A 15443-nucleotide genomic window follows, 5' to 3' on the forward strand; every position below is an offset into this window, starting at 1 on the left:
TAAAGGAGAACTTCAGTTTTGATCTTCTGAGGTTATAGATGCAGGTGAGAAGATCACATTAGTGAAGTCTGATCTCAGACCACCGATTACCAGAAAGAAAACTATTTAAAGAGCTCAAATGCATTTCTCAAAGATTTCTGTAACTGACAATCTGGTACAATTTTCGAAATAATATAGCTGCGTATCTGAATAGTCCTTTGCCGATAAATTGTCCAGTAGGGGCATGTTCACACCTACGTCAGTGTTTCAGTTTTTCTGCTCTGTCAGAGGAGCAGAACAAAGAAAATACCGGAATTGGCGGACGACGGAACCCATTGACTTTAAGGGGTGCCGTCAAGTTGTCCGTGGTTTTGCCGGAGACAGTATCGCAAAATGATGCACTCTTGTTTCCGGTAACTCTGGCCGGGTCTGTGACGGAGGCTCTTAATGGAGCCCCCAACGCAGATGTGAACAGGCACTAAGAGGTGGGCCAAGATCTCAAACTTCGCCTGTGTAATCTTAGCATATATATTTATGACATTTTAGGAAACCATTTTAACTTTTACAAGTTTGTTTTTTTTACAGTAGATCAATAAATCCAGATATTTTTCTGAGATTAAAAAAAGCAAATGATTAATTAAATAGAGGAGACAAGGCTCCTAACCATAGTTCAAGTGGGAACTAGGAATGCAATATTTAGAGAGCGTGGGGTACCTAGAAACTAAACTAAAAATACCTATACCTACCTTTAGATTACCACTCCATAGATCAAGCAAGTCTTCAACCTTGTGCATGTTTTCAGAAGATACAGGCAGCTGTGTTACTTGGATCCGTTCTGCCTGGAATCTAACAGAGGCAGAAGAGGATGAGCCATGGAGAGACATCTCATCCGAATGAACAGGAGAAAATGCCTCCATACCCGATGCAAAGGTCCTTTGAAATGCAGGTTCTTCACAGATTAATAGGAATTAAAAAAAAAAAAAAAATTAATTAAGAATTAGTAGTGTCATCCTGGATATCATTATACATCCACCCTACTACATGTGTTGTAAACAAAAGGGCCAGTAAAACGCCAGGAACCAAAAACGATGTGCATGTAGACTTCCAATATTTTAACACGGACTTTAAAGTAACATCTGGCCAGTGTTTTTGACCAAAAACGCCCCCTAAAACGGTGTGAAAAAACCCAAACTAAAACGCAGCACACGCCATTCAGCTGCTCTGTTCAGTGACTATAATATGGGTCAGCATGACTATGTTTTACTAACTAAACTGTACTATGGGAATAGAAAACGCATGTTTAAAATGTTTTAATATAAAAAAAAAAAAAAAACACCAAAAACTCTGTAAAAAAGTATGAAAAAAAGTCTAAAAAGGCATTTTATTGTGAAAAAGCATACAAAAAATATACATAGAGCTCAACCACAACCACCCATAGAACATAATTAATATATTATTTATACCACAAAGGATCTTTACAGTTAGAGTAGTCAAACTATGTCAACAGTCAGTCTATTGTGCCTTGCCTAAAAGGGGTTTTCCATATCCAGAAATTTTTTTGTAGAGAACAGGAAATGTGTTAAAAGAATAAAATAACCAATATTCACTTGATAAATTCCTGCCGGTCTTTATTTACCTGGCTGCAGCGATGACGAGACCATCTACCCACATGATGGCTGCAACCAATGGGTTAAACAGTCAGGATCAAAATGAACTCTGATCCCGGCCGTTACAGTGTGATGCTGTCTGAGCTCGCACTATCCCCATGCTGTATAAGGGATCGGGTCTAAATTGGAAAACTTCCTGTTACTCTTTTGTAGAGACTTCTACACTAGTTCATCCATTTCTGTAAATTTCTAATTCTAATACCTCTATGATTTTCTGCCAACGGTGGATGGTGTTCAGCAACGTCTGTTGTAGAACTTCCTCTCAGGCTCTCTCTTTCCGAACCTCTAGGATCGTGTTCTAATTAAAAGGAAATATTAAATACCCATATTAAAATTTATGGGCCATTAGAAAAAAAAAAATATCCAGTGCATATGTAATGTGAAACACAAATAGTTTTAGTGATGTTCACAGAGAAATATGTGCTGTAGAAACAGAGAAATAAGCAGATATCCCCACCCAAAAAAAACATTCAAGGGCAATATAATATTATAACCGTTTTTTTGTGAGGTTTTGTTTTAAACGCACATTTGCCTTTTAACACCTACCAATTATTGTGAATCACTTGTAAAATTAGAAATAAAGCAACCAATAAAGAGAGGTTTATTATTATTATTATTATACTATTAAAAGAATTAAAATTATATATAATGTAAATGTTAGAGAATTAGTTTTTTTTTTAAAGTTAGATTTTTATTACAGGGGTTTTCCCATCAGGGACATTTATGACATATCCACATAAATGTCAGATAGATGCGGGTCCCACCTCGGAGATCTGCACCTATCTCTAGAACGGGGCCCCCTAAACCCCGTTCTACTGCTCTGTATTTACGCTGGTGTGTGTGATTTTCGACCATAAAGAAGAAAATAGCGTAGCTCATTGAGCTACGCTGTTTAAGTAACTCCCTGAGCTACGCTGTTTAAGTAACTCCCTGAGCTACCATTCAGTTCTGTGGGACTTACGGAAACAGCTATGCTATTTTCTTCTTTATGGTTGGAAATCACACGCCTCAGCGGGAATAAAGAGCGGTAGAACGTGGCTTAGGGTGCCCCGTTCTAGAGATACGTATGGATTCCTCGGCCAGTCACTGCACTAGTTGCCCTTATCCTTCAGAATTAAATTCAAACTTATTACTCTGACCCACAAAGCTCTCCACAGTGCTGCACCTCCTTACATCTCCTCCCTCATCTCTGTCTGCCACCCTACTCACGCTCTACGTTCTGCAAACAACCTCAGATTAACATCCACCATAATCCAAACCTCCCACTCCTGTCTCCAAGATTTATCTTGTGCTGCACCCGTCCTCTGGAATGCGCTACCCCAGACAATCTGATTAACTCCCAACACTCATAGTTTTAAACGTGCCCTGAAAACACATCTTTTTAGACAGTAATATAACATTCCCTAATCTGACTCCTTTCCCAGGCCCCCCTTTTACATTAGTCATGAGAACTTGACCCCCTCAGTCAGCAATATCCCCCACACTCCCTGCACTTCATGTCCGTCATACACAGACACTGGCTGGTGACCGGCTCATGCAGCTTTAGGTGTGCCACCCCATATGTATAAAAGATGGCTGGACCATTGTACTTAACAAGCATTTTTTTGCACTTTGTGTCTCCCTTATTTCCTCATAGATTGTAAGCTCTTGCGAGCAGGGTCCTCACTCCTCTTGTTTGAATTGTAAATTAGATTTGTCACTATGTAATGTCTGATATTGTCTACCCCATAATATCTAAAGTGCTGCGGAATATGTTGGCGCCACATAAATAAAAATGATTATTATATATCGGATATTTATGACATATCCTGTGGATAAGTCATAAATCTCCCTGATGGGAAAACGCCTTTAAGTCCTAGAAAAACAGTAGAACAAAATACATTTGTGCAGAGAATGCAGTAGTAAATTAAACCACGTAGAGCAAATAGTTGGTTACAGAGTTTCATCTATTCTCTAAGGGTGTAGTCGTAGTGCGTTTTTGCCGTGCATCCGAAAGTCGCTTTTCGAAAGAACGGCAAAAAAGCTCAGTGTGAATACGCCCTTACAAATAAACGTGTTGTTGAATATAAGTTCTGGGTTTTCATATACAAGTTTTTGGTTTCTAAGATTATTCAGTTGTAGACAGGATTTATTTTCAGTACATGGAGTTATTAAAAATGTTAAAAATAAACGTTAACAAGTTATTGAGGTCAATTCAGTAGTGGATCCTAACATGAGCGATTGTGTATTTTTTATTTGGAGGTTTTTATGTAATGGAGAATTTTCTTTTAAAGGGTCCTTGGTGGTGGACCGGGCCTCCATAATGGCCACTTAGCTCTATGTTTCATTGTTGGCATGTTTCTAGTAGCATAGAGCAGTTCCATTGTATATGCATGAATTTTTAAGCTATAAATTTCTGTTAAGGAAGGGGTGAAAGTAGTTTTAGCGATAAGGCTTCAAGCTGCCAATAGCATATATGAACAAACAGTCCTAGCATAGTTACATAGTTACAACGGCTGAAAAAAGACACATGTCCATCAAGTTCAACCAAGGGAAGGGAAAAGGGAAGGAAAAATGTCTACACATAGGAGCTAATATTTTTTTTTTGTTCTAGGAAATCTAAGCCTTTTTTAAAGTCATCTACTGTCCCTGCTGTGACCAGCTCCTGCGGTAGGCTATTCCATAGATTCACAGTAAAGAAGCCTTGTCGCCCCTGAAGCTTGAACCTTTTTTTCTCCAGACGGAGGGAGTGCCCCCTTGTTTTTTGAGGGGGTTTTACATGGAACAGGATTTCACCATATTTTTTGTATGTGCCATTAATATATTTATATAAGTTAATCATGTCCCCCCATAGTCGTCTTTTTTCAAGGCTAAATAGGTTTAATTCTTTCAATCTTTCCTCATAACTTAGATTCTCCATGCCCCTAATTAGCTTTGTTGCTCTTCTTTGTATTTTTTCCAACTCCAGGGCATCCTTTCTATGAACTGGAGCCCAGAACTGAACTGCATATTCTAGATGAGGCCTCACTAATGCTTTGTAAAGTGGTAATATTACATCCCTGTCCCGCGAGTCCATGCCTCTTTTAATACACGACAATATCCTGCTGGCCTTTGAAGCAGCTGATTGACACTGCATGCTGTTATTGAGTTTATGATTTACAAGTACACCCAGATCCTTCTCAACAAGTGAATCCGCCAGTGTAGCGCCCCCTAGGACATATGATGCATGCAGGTTGTTGGTACCCAGATGCATAACTTTACATTTATCTACATTAAACTTCATCTGCCAAGTGGACGCCCAAACACTCAGTTTGTTTAAATCTGCCTGCAATTCATGAACATCTTCCATAGACTGAACTATATTACATAGCTTGGTGTCATCTGCAAAAATAGAAATAGTGCTATTAATCCCATCCTCTATATCATTAATAAATAAGTTGAATAATAGTGGTCCCAGCACTGAACCCTGGGGTACACCACTTATTACCGGGGACCATTCATGTAATGGATTTTGTCGGTGTATAAAGCATAAGGCTAGTTCTGGGTAAGGGGGTAAGAGACCGTATGACCACTTTGTTGAGAAAGGATGTATGTGCCATGTTGGCCACATCCTCTCCACGGTTAGGCCTCATTCACACGAGCGTATCAGATTCACCCGCGTGAAAAACACTTGTGAATCTGGTCCGTGTTTGTTGCGTTATGCATCAGTGTGCTTTGCGAGTGGCATGCGTTATTCACACACTCGCAAAGCACATCTTTTTTTATTTTCAATCGAATTTATGCGCAAATCACGCACCGCACACGAATGTGCATCCGTGTGTAGTGCGTGGTTTTCACGCACCCATAGACTTCAAAGGGCGCGTAGGTGGGTGAAAACGCACCAATATAGGACATGCAGTGAGTTTCATGCAGCGGACTCTCGCTGCGTGAAAACTCATGCATGTGTGAACGGCCCCATTGAAATCAATGGGTCCGTGTGCTGTGCACTGTTTCAACGCACAGCACACGGACGTGATTCACGCTTGTGTGAATGAGGCCTTAGGGTAGGAGATTTCAGAAATCTGGTGTTAGGTGCCATAGAAGAAGTTTATGGAAAAGCTCCCAGTAATTTATGCCTTTAGAGACCTGCCTTGCCCAAATCACAGCCTTCGAGACGGACATCCATTTCATAGGCATTGCAAAAGTCTGTTTCCCATTTTGAAATATACCTCAATTCAGGGTGTGTTCACATCAGCGTTAGTTTCTGCTGAGGATTCCGTCGGGTTAACCCCCCAGCGGAAAGTCAAACGAAAACCTCAGCTTCCCTCACCATTGAACTGCGCTATCGATTCCGTCCAAAACGCCGGAACTCTGTCACAACGAGGACAGACGGAAACCATTAGCGAAGTTTCCGTCACCATTGAGTTCAATGGTGAGGGAAACGGAAGCTGAGGTTTCCGTTTGACTTTCTGCTGAGGGGTTAACCAGACGGAAACCTCCGACGGAACCCCTCAGCGGAAACTAGCGCTGATTTGAACAGGCCCTTAACCGTCTGATTTACATTGGTTAAAGCATCAGAATGTAGAGAGCTTTTTAATGCGTTGTAGTTTAGCACTAAAGTATAAAAAAGCCACCTATGGGAAAAACCGTTCATTCTTTCACTTTAGACAGGAAACGTCTAACTCTGACAGATCGCATGGTCATAAACCTACAAAAATGTTCACCAAATGTTAATCTATTGTACTGATACCGTTTCTCCTAGTCAGAAAAATCCATATCTGGGACTACTGTATAAAGGAAACTTAAGCCCCATGCACACGACCATAGAATTCGTCCGTAATTGCGGACCGTAATTTTTTTCACCGCTAAGTTGACCAAAAAGCAATTCTGGCATCTTATATAATGTTTCCTTTTTACGGCGTCCCCGGGCTCATTAAATAATGCTATATTGTACTAGTTCGGACTTTTACAGAAGCAGCAATACCAATTTCGTTTGTTTTTTTTACATTACTTTAGGAGGAAAAAGTTTTTTTTTGTTTTTTTTTAACTTTGAATATTTTTTTTGGCTACTAAAAACTAACTTTCATATCATCCGGGCTGGGGGGGGGGGGGGGTTGGGGGAGATGACGACGAGCTGCCGGAGGGGGCCACCTTCTTAACGCCTCAGATGCTGCGGGCGCGATCAATGTTCCTGTCCGTTAGTCCCTGGTGTCAGCTCTAATACACAGTTGACACCAGCAGAGTATGGAGCGGTCTCAGCGCATGAGCCCGTTCCATACATCATATCCCACGCCATGACGTACCGGCATGTCAAGGGGCTGCAGTACTGTAGCTCTGCTCCTATTCAAGTGAATAGGAGCAGAGCGGCAGTAACCCAGCACGCCCGCTATACAGTGGTAAGAGCCATCTGCTCTGGCACCGACCGCCACTGCTTAACTTCCAGTGGCCGGAACAGCTAATCAGTGCGGTGTCAGGATGTCGGACCCCCCCACCGATCATATCCTGTGGATAGGTCATAAGTATAAAAAACCGCCCCCAGCCTGGTCATTAAGGGGTTAAGGAATCCAACTGGAATTTAGGGCGGATTTACACGAGCGTGTGCGTTTTGCGCACGCAAAAAAATGCTGCGTTTTGCGTGCGCAAAAGGCACTTTACAGCTCCGTGTAGCATCACATAGGATACGCGGCTGCGTGATTTTCGCGCAGCAGCCATCATTATGACACTCTGTTTGGATGTTTGTAAGCAGAAAAGCACGTGGTGCTTTTCTGTTTGCAAACATACTTTTGACTGTTGTGCGAATCACGCGCGTCCCACGGAAGTGCTTCCGTGTGGTGCGCGTGATTTTCACGCACCCATTGACTTCAATGGGTGCGTGATGCGCGAACAACGCACAAATATAGGACATGTCGTGAGTTTTATGCAGCGGACTCACGCTGCGTAAAAATCACAGACTGTCTGCACGGCCCCATAGACCAATATAGGTCCGTGCGAGGCGCGTGAAAATCACGCGCGTTGCACGGACGTATATCGCGTTCGTGTAAATCCGCCCTTAAATAGGTATTGTGCGCAGGAAGTATAATATGGTTATAATATCGTAATCATAATTTTGAAGAGTGCTATTTTGCAAGCCCAAGAGATAGGGACGTTCGCTTATATAGTCTTAATTTCTGTGAAATCGAGGTGAGTCAAGGCCTGAAATTTTGTATAGAGAGGAGAAAGAGTTGGTTAATAAAATGCCTGAGTACTTAATATAGTCTGTATTCCATTGAAACGGTAACTTATTAGCGAATTCTGTTTTTACCTGATCTTTCAACTGTAGATGTAAGATATGGGATTTAGCCTTGTTAATTAAATTAAAGACAATTTGTAATGTGACTCGGTGACTTCACCCACTAAAAACAGAGGTCTGTGTCTGGATATCTATGGAAATGACGGCACCATTGCAAAGGTGCCTTTATATTTGGCACTATGCTCAAGCACAAAAGCGCACTTGGCATTAGCTCTATTGTGTATAAGCAAAGCAGTAATAATGAGGGCACTTTTATAGTGGCGCAGTCATTAGAACAGTTGGCGCAAAAATGTTTAAGGCCTAAAACTTCTGACACAGGCTTCTGTTCTTAGTGGGACAGAAGATCACGAGACAAGGAGGCACACGCTTGCTGTTCCATGACAGATTCTCTTTAAAGGGAAAGTCTCATGAAGACAGGTCCTGTTCATATGCCCTATTAGGGCATATAGACATTATGCGTGGGTCCCTTGCCCCGGACCTCCCTCTATGAGCCAGAACAGACAGTCACTCTGTAAATGATTCCCTTGCCCTCGTGGACGTCTATGTATTACATATATATACTACAGCTCCAATATGAAAGGGCCTCTTTATGTTGAGACAACCCTTTATAGTATACATGTAAAATTTTAGAAGAAATTCAGTAATTAAAAGGTGTTATCCAGTCACAAAAAAATTGATGGGTTGGGGTCAGAATCCTGGGACCCCCGCCGATCAGCTGTTTTGGAGGGGCTGCAGCGCTCGTATGAACGCTGCTTCCCCTTCATTTCTTCTTGCTCACTGTGAATCTTCGACACGCATTTAGCGGCGATTCCCAGGTATTGCAGTCTTTTCTCCCATTGAAGTGAATGGGAGAAGGTTGTAATACTGTGAATCGCCGCTAAATGTGTGTCAAAGATTCACAGTGAGCAAGAAGAAATGAAGGGGAAGCAGCTCTCGTACGAGCACCGCGGTCCCTTCAAAGCAGCTGATAGGCGGGGGTCCCGGGTGTCGGGCCCCGACCCATTAGCTATTGATGGTCTATCCTGCGGATAGGCCATCAATTCTTATTGCCTAGAAAGCCCCTTTAAATTTATCTGAGCATGTATGTCAATTTGACATGTCCAGAACAGTATTGTAATTCTTCCGGCTTCAGAGCTAAAATCTCAAAGCATTTTTTCACAATACTTGCTCTGGTGAATTGCATTATGGTGCCATGTTTACACTAGGTACTGTACGGTCATTTAATGCAAGAAAAAGAACAAAAAAACTTTCATCTTGCATTTTAGGAGCTCAGCTGTTAGGAGTGTGTCAACAAGCTACAAAAACGGTTTCCAATAACTAGCAGAATTGTAAATGCAGCTCTGGACTATAATACAGGTTATAACCCATGAGCAGTACAGACAAGAAATGCAATGTATTTACAAAGTCACTTAACTGATGAATGAATTGTGAACTGACTATTTTCAGCAGAGTTGTGCTCGGTTCATATTTGCATCGGTGGCTCTGTCGCTAATTCCGTTCAATTTGACAGGAAGAATAGCGCTGCATGCAGAACTAGACTTGCTGCCAAAACTCCGGACACCACGACGGAAACACCAATGGATCCCATTGTAAGTCATATACCTGGAAAATGTATACTCTACCTGGAAAATGTATACTCCCCATAAACATGCATGTTAAGCCCGGCTGAGCATGATGTTTATTTATAATGAGGAAAGTGGAGGGAGCAGTTGCTCCTGCGGAAACAAAGGATTGGGCAAGTTGAAATCCAGCATGCTCGCTTCCGCTTTCCCCCTAACACCTGCTATTGAGGGAGAGTCGGGAGGCCCCCATAAACATAAGTTTATCTGCCAATCTCACTGAAACAGACAGGCCTTTTATGTTACGTACATGGCTAGCTTAAAGGAGCAGCAACAACTGAGGCATTACATTGTTGGGATTTTTTAGGCTTAGTGATCTTTTAACTCCTTCCCGACCGCCCACTGTCTTTTGACGGCAGGCGGTGCAGGTCCCCAGCCTACGACGACGTCTTTTGGCGTCGCTGTAGATCAGGCTGATGAGCGCTCGTGTGATCGCTCATCCTCTAAGCAGGAGCTGTAACTAACAGCTCCTGATCTTAGAGCAGCCTCCTGAACACAGCTGGGGTTGGAAAACATTCGGACCCCAGCTGTTTAACCCTTTGATTGCCGTGGTCCGTGACCGCGGCATGATCAAAGGAAATTCCCCTCTTTGATCGCATCACCGGGATTCCGGTGATGCGATCAAACACTGGGGAATCCCTCTGAAGTCAGCCCTGGGGACCTACAAAGGACCCCAAGGCTGTCTGTTCCGTTTGCCTGCTGTTCGGGCACACTATGTGCTGCCCCATCAGCAGCCTGTGTCATAGGGACACAGTGTAATGTATTATCATACAGGAGTATGCTAATGCAATACAAGTAAAAAATAAAGTTATAAATAAAGTTATCCCTTAATGGGATTTAAAAAAAAAAAAACACAAGTGAAAAAAAAAAAAAGTCATTATTTTGCATAAAACATATTTTATTGCCCCTACACTAAATAAAAACAAAAAACCTGCACATATTAGGTATCTATACAACCGGAATAACCTGAAGAATTAATCTAACGGGTTATTTAGCGTGAAACTGATAAAACATTTTTTTTTACAGAAGTCTATTCTTGTAGCAGTACACACAGGTCCGCCTGCTTGACATTACCTGGAATTTGTTCTTGAACAGTTTCCTCGGGACTCGACAACCTGTCACTTGTGGTTTGTTCAGCAGTCAGTTGATGCTCCCTGAGGAAATGAGGCCCAAACTTAGGAGTTACCACAGCATAGCGAAGAAGCTCGTCATATTCATCCTGTCACAAAAGAGTCAGAATAATAGGAGCTACTTAACCGTGTAATGAAACCAGGAGATGGATGTCATTTCTAGGACAGGAGGTTCTTCAGAAAAGCGGATTCTCCCTTCTTTCAAGAACATGTTCACATTGAAAATATACAAGTAAACTAAAGCACATTTTAACAAGCTGCAAAGGCCGAAGATGGAACAGAAGTACAGACAGGAACACACGGTAATCTCATGGTATATGACAGAGTTCCTCAAGACAACTTCTCTAATGTGTGAATATTGTTTGAGGTGACAAACAAATCACAAAATGTACATCTATATTTCAACCTCTAGAAATTACAATATACAATAAAATTCCTTTGATCTGGCAATAACAAAAAAAATGTAAACAGGGAGACGCGATGCCCACATGATAATGTATATGGACGAGCTATCGGAGTAACGACCGCTTGTCCCCATCCATAGCTCCGTGTGACAGGAGCAAACGAGCACCGATCAACGATGTCTCGTTACTCGGCGCTCGCTGCATCGGCCTAAAATCAGCCGGTGTAATAGGGCCTTTACTGTGCTGCCTTATCTAGGCCTCCAGCAGTACAAAAGAGCAATCAATAAATACCCCTTCTGCTGACCCTGTCCCAGACTACATAGCAAAGCTGACAAGTGAGCTACGGAAAACAGGAAGCGTCAGACTATTTGGTCTACTCTAGTGGTCAGTGTGAAAATTTGAATATTTCAAGATGTTTCAGATAAAAATGTTTTTAAATAAAAAAAACCTGACTTCAGGAATTTTCTGATTGTACATTCCCTTGGGGTTTTTAAAGTAATTCTATAGGTTTGAGCACTTCCTACATATCTACTACTGGCAGCTGAGAGAGTCAGTGGCAAGGACAAACACTCTTACAAAGAAATGAATATAAGAATCTCTGTTCCAACAGTGTTTCAGCCCTACAAACGTCTCCATTTACCCAGCAGATTCATGTCCTTTCGGCATCCGTAAGATCAGTATACGTTAGTTTATCTTTTTTCAACTGTATAGAAAAGCGTATTCTACTCCACTTGTCTAGGCTTGGCAAATCACTCATTAAAGGGAACCTGTCACCAGCATTTTACCTGGTGGTAGTGGGTGAAAAATCATTTCTATATAACCTATAATTGTCTTCTTAGTCGGCTCTGTAGCTTTACTATTCCGTTTTTTGGTGTTCCCACACCGTATGCTAATGAGCATAAGAGTCAAATCTTTGTCTGAAAAGTCATACAGATGTAGCCGTCTTTACTTTGACTTTTAACGCATAAACAATGGCTAGATCTCTGATCTTGACTTTTTCAATGGCTTTTGTTGTGTGATATCACGCTGCAGCAAGTTATCAGAATCAAGTTAAAGATGGCTACATATGTACCCTCATTCCTCAAGTCTTTCCGAGTTTACCCCGCCTCCTTACTTTTGATTGACGGCTCCACGTCTTCCCCCAGCACACAAAATCCCACGCTTGTGCATTGATGTCCTCTTCTGGTGTGTGCGCACAATGGGACACCGGATTATTACGATAAAAGGCGTAAAATATTTGCAGACCGTTACTTACAGTCGGAGGAGGAGATTAGGAGAGGGGAGAACGCCAAAGAACTTTTGATAGCAGCGACCAGTGAGTGAAAAGTAAATCTCAATAGGTCAAATGCTGGTGACAGGTTCCCTTTAAGCACGCACACGCTTTGCCTTTTTTTATTTTTTATTTTTTTATTATGAGGGTTGACTTTAAAGGTGACCACTCAGCAAGTTTCCTACAGTATTTAATTTGCTTTGAATAAGTTCTGTGTCCTTCATATACAGAAAAAAAAAACATTCTTCCAGGAGAAAGCAATATCTGCTCATTATATTACTCTCTCCCAGACAAGACTTTGGTTTGTGGTCGAGCATCGCGTTCTGGTCACTTGGTTATTCACTACAATGAACCATACATGTACGGCCACCTCTCTGATCCGGAGAATGAGCGTGTCCGTTATCTGGCTGAGGGGTTCCCAGTGGTCTGACCTCTAAAGAATAGATATTTAATCGATATGCCATACAGGTTTGTAGTGGAAAATCTCCTTTAACCCAGTTCCTCATAATGCCGGTAACGTACGGCACAGGCAGTACTGTGCTATACATTTACAACACAGTGACGGAGAAGGCACACGAGTTGTCCTCCTGAAGAAACATCCAAGATTTGAAATAACTCTGATCCTGACCGCTTAACTCTTTCTGCAGTCAACAGCGACCATGGCACCTTAGGAACATAAACAAAGGGACTGCCATTCGTGGGGGCCGTTGGATATACATGGCAGCACAGGCCTATGAAGGGCCCTTAGATCTGGCTCATTAAGATTCCTCTTAGGCCATGCTTTAGACGAAGTTAAAAAAAATAATAAAAAAATATGTATGCGCCCTTAAAAGGGTAATAACGGAGCATTGGCGAATTACAGTATATAAGTGAATATATACACGTCAATAGGACACGACATAGAAAAGTAAACAGTGGGAGTCTGACCCCCAAGGCATCCTTCGATTTCTATAACCTCCCAGCAGAAAAAAAGCCAGAGCGTTATGAGTATTTGTGGGGGTCCCTGACATGGATCCCAACCAAACACTGGTATAAACAGCAGCTATATTCTTCTGGCAGCCCCACAGCTCTTCTAATTGCTAGTAAAGGTGATAATACTGCATATTATGAAATGTTTATTGGAGATCCTGTGACATACCTAGATGGAACAATGGAAATGACTAAAAGATAACTATTTTCTCGTGTTTTACCTGGAAATCTGAAGACACTGAGCTGCCATGATCTGAATCTTTTGGAATGACGGGGCTTCTACCGCACTCCTCATCTGAAGACATCTGCACAAAACATCAAACCTCATAAGGGTATGTGCACACACACTAATTACGTCCGTAATTGACGGACGTATTTCGGCCGCAAGTCCCGGACCAAACACAGTGCAGGGAGCCGGGCTCCTAGCATCATAGTTATATACGATGCTAGGAGTCCCTGCCTCGCTGCAGGACAACTGTCCCGTACTGTAATCATGTTTTCAGTACGGGACAGTTGTCCTGCAGCGAGGCAGGGACTCCTAGCATCGTACATAACTACGATGCTAGGAGCCCGGCTCCCTGCACTGTGTTCGGTCCGGGACTTGCGGCCGAAATACGTCCGTCAATTACGGACGTAATTAGTGTGTGTGCACATACCCTAACACTATGCCGACATAGGCTATTATGCAGATGATGAAGGGGCTTGCGCTTAGTCAAAAAGAATAGCTTGGAGATGAGCCATGACATTTTTTAGGGGGGGATTTCTATGGGGATGTATATAAACCGTAAGTAAAACCATACGTAAACAACCAATCCCCCAAACTCAACAGTACTCCCCCGAGATCAGTGCTTAGGGAACAGATCTTAAAAGGGATAGTGCAGAATTAGAAAAATATGGCTGCTTCCTTCCAAAAATAGCGCCATACCTGTACAATGGTTGTGTTTGGTATTGCAGCTCAACTCCATAACAGTAAACGGGGCTGAGAGGCAATGCCACACACAACCTCTGGACAGGAGTGGTGCTGTTTTTGTAAAAAAAAAAAAAAAAAAGCAGCCATGTTTTTCTAATTTTGGACAATTGCTTTAATTGGGAAATAACGATTATTATGCACAAGTACACGGAAAAAGGAGGCACATGTTCTGGGACAACTGCTCACATCTTCGTTTACTATATGGCCTCATGCACCTGACCGTTGCCATGTGTACGGCCTGATCGTAGGGTCGGACGGCCGTGGAGTGTCACCCGCAGGCCGTGCACATGGCCGTGTGCAAACATGGCCGTAATAAGACATGTCCGTTCTTTTTGCGGTCCAGGCTCCTGGGCCCATGACCGGACCGTGGAAACCACGATCGTGTACATGGGCCCATTGAAATGAATGGGGCCGCAATTCACCCGCAGATTTGCGGGTGAATTGTGGCCGCAAAAATACGTTCGTGTGCCTGGAGCCTCAGTCATTTCATTCTGCGGAAAAAGTGGTACACATGGCCAACAGAGGGGACAGTTTCATAGTTAGTGCCTTATTCTACAGGTGTTATAAGCGCAATATTTTAGGATATCCAGACCACAGACATAGCTAGAAACTTTTTGGGCTCAGCATGAAACAAGCGACACAATCTGCTGCCTACTACATCATCCTGTGTAATCAGGGTTGGACAAATGCCAGGAGCCGGGTAGCCAATGTGACTTGCGGGTACAGTTGCCTCTGCTAACTCAGCCATCTCTATAAATAAACCATTGCGGACATTGAAAGCAGTTTTAGGCCAGGTTCACAGGGCACATGCACTGCAGTACAGGGTACGGAGGTGCACAGCCTCTGGCCGCTTCCAAATGGGCGCTATACAGGTGCCTTTTTTGAACCCATATTATGGGCACAACACCCGGACCTCCCGTAGTTCATTAGAATTGGCGTTAGAGCACCATATGGTTCTGTGGTACCTTTAAGGAGTTTGGCCAATGTAGGAGGGATGCAAAAAAAAATAAATCCATTGCTCAACTCACGGATCCCCGTCGTTCCAGCACTGCTGCTCCTTCCCTCCCCTGTGTTTTGACTTAGCTGCAGTGATGATGTGACCGTATATCCACGTAATCACTGCAGCCAATCACTGGTCTCAGTGAGTATACGGCACAGGAGTGCTGAGGCCAGTGCTTGGCTGCTGCA

At 42.7% G+C, this 15443-nt stretch overlaps 1 protein-coding gene across 1 annotated transcript in view; it reads right to left on the reverse strand.

Annotated features, from left to right (window-relative positions):
• Positions 1 to 15443, reverse strand: part of POC5 (POC5 centriolar protein) — a 48233-nt gene that overhangs the window by 30770 nt on the left and 2020 nt on the right. The window contains exons 2-5 of the mRNA XM_075838469.1: positions 13507 to 13590; positions 10587 to 10731; positions 1849 to 1944; positions 726 to 928 (exon numbers count right to left, since the gene is read on the reverse strand). Coding sequence (XP_075694584.1) covers positions 726 to 928; positions 1849 to 1944; positions 10587 to 10731; positions 13507 to 13590 — 528 coding nt within the window. The remainder of the gene's footprint in view (positions 1 to 725; positions 929 to 1848; positions 1945 to 10586; positions 10732 to 13506; positions 13591 to 15443) is intronic.

Source organism: Rhinoderma darwinii, chromosome 1 (genome assembly GCF_050947455.1).
Source record: "Rhinoderma darwinii isolate aRhiDar2 chromosome 1, aRhiDar2.hap1, whole genome shotgun sequence".
Lineage (NCBI taxonomy): Eukaryota > Metazoa > Chordata > Amphibia > Anura > Rhinodermatidae > Rhinoderma > Rhinoderma darwinii.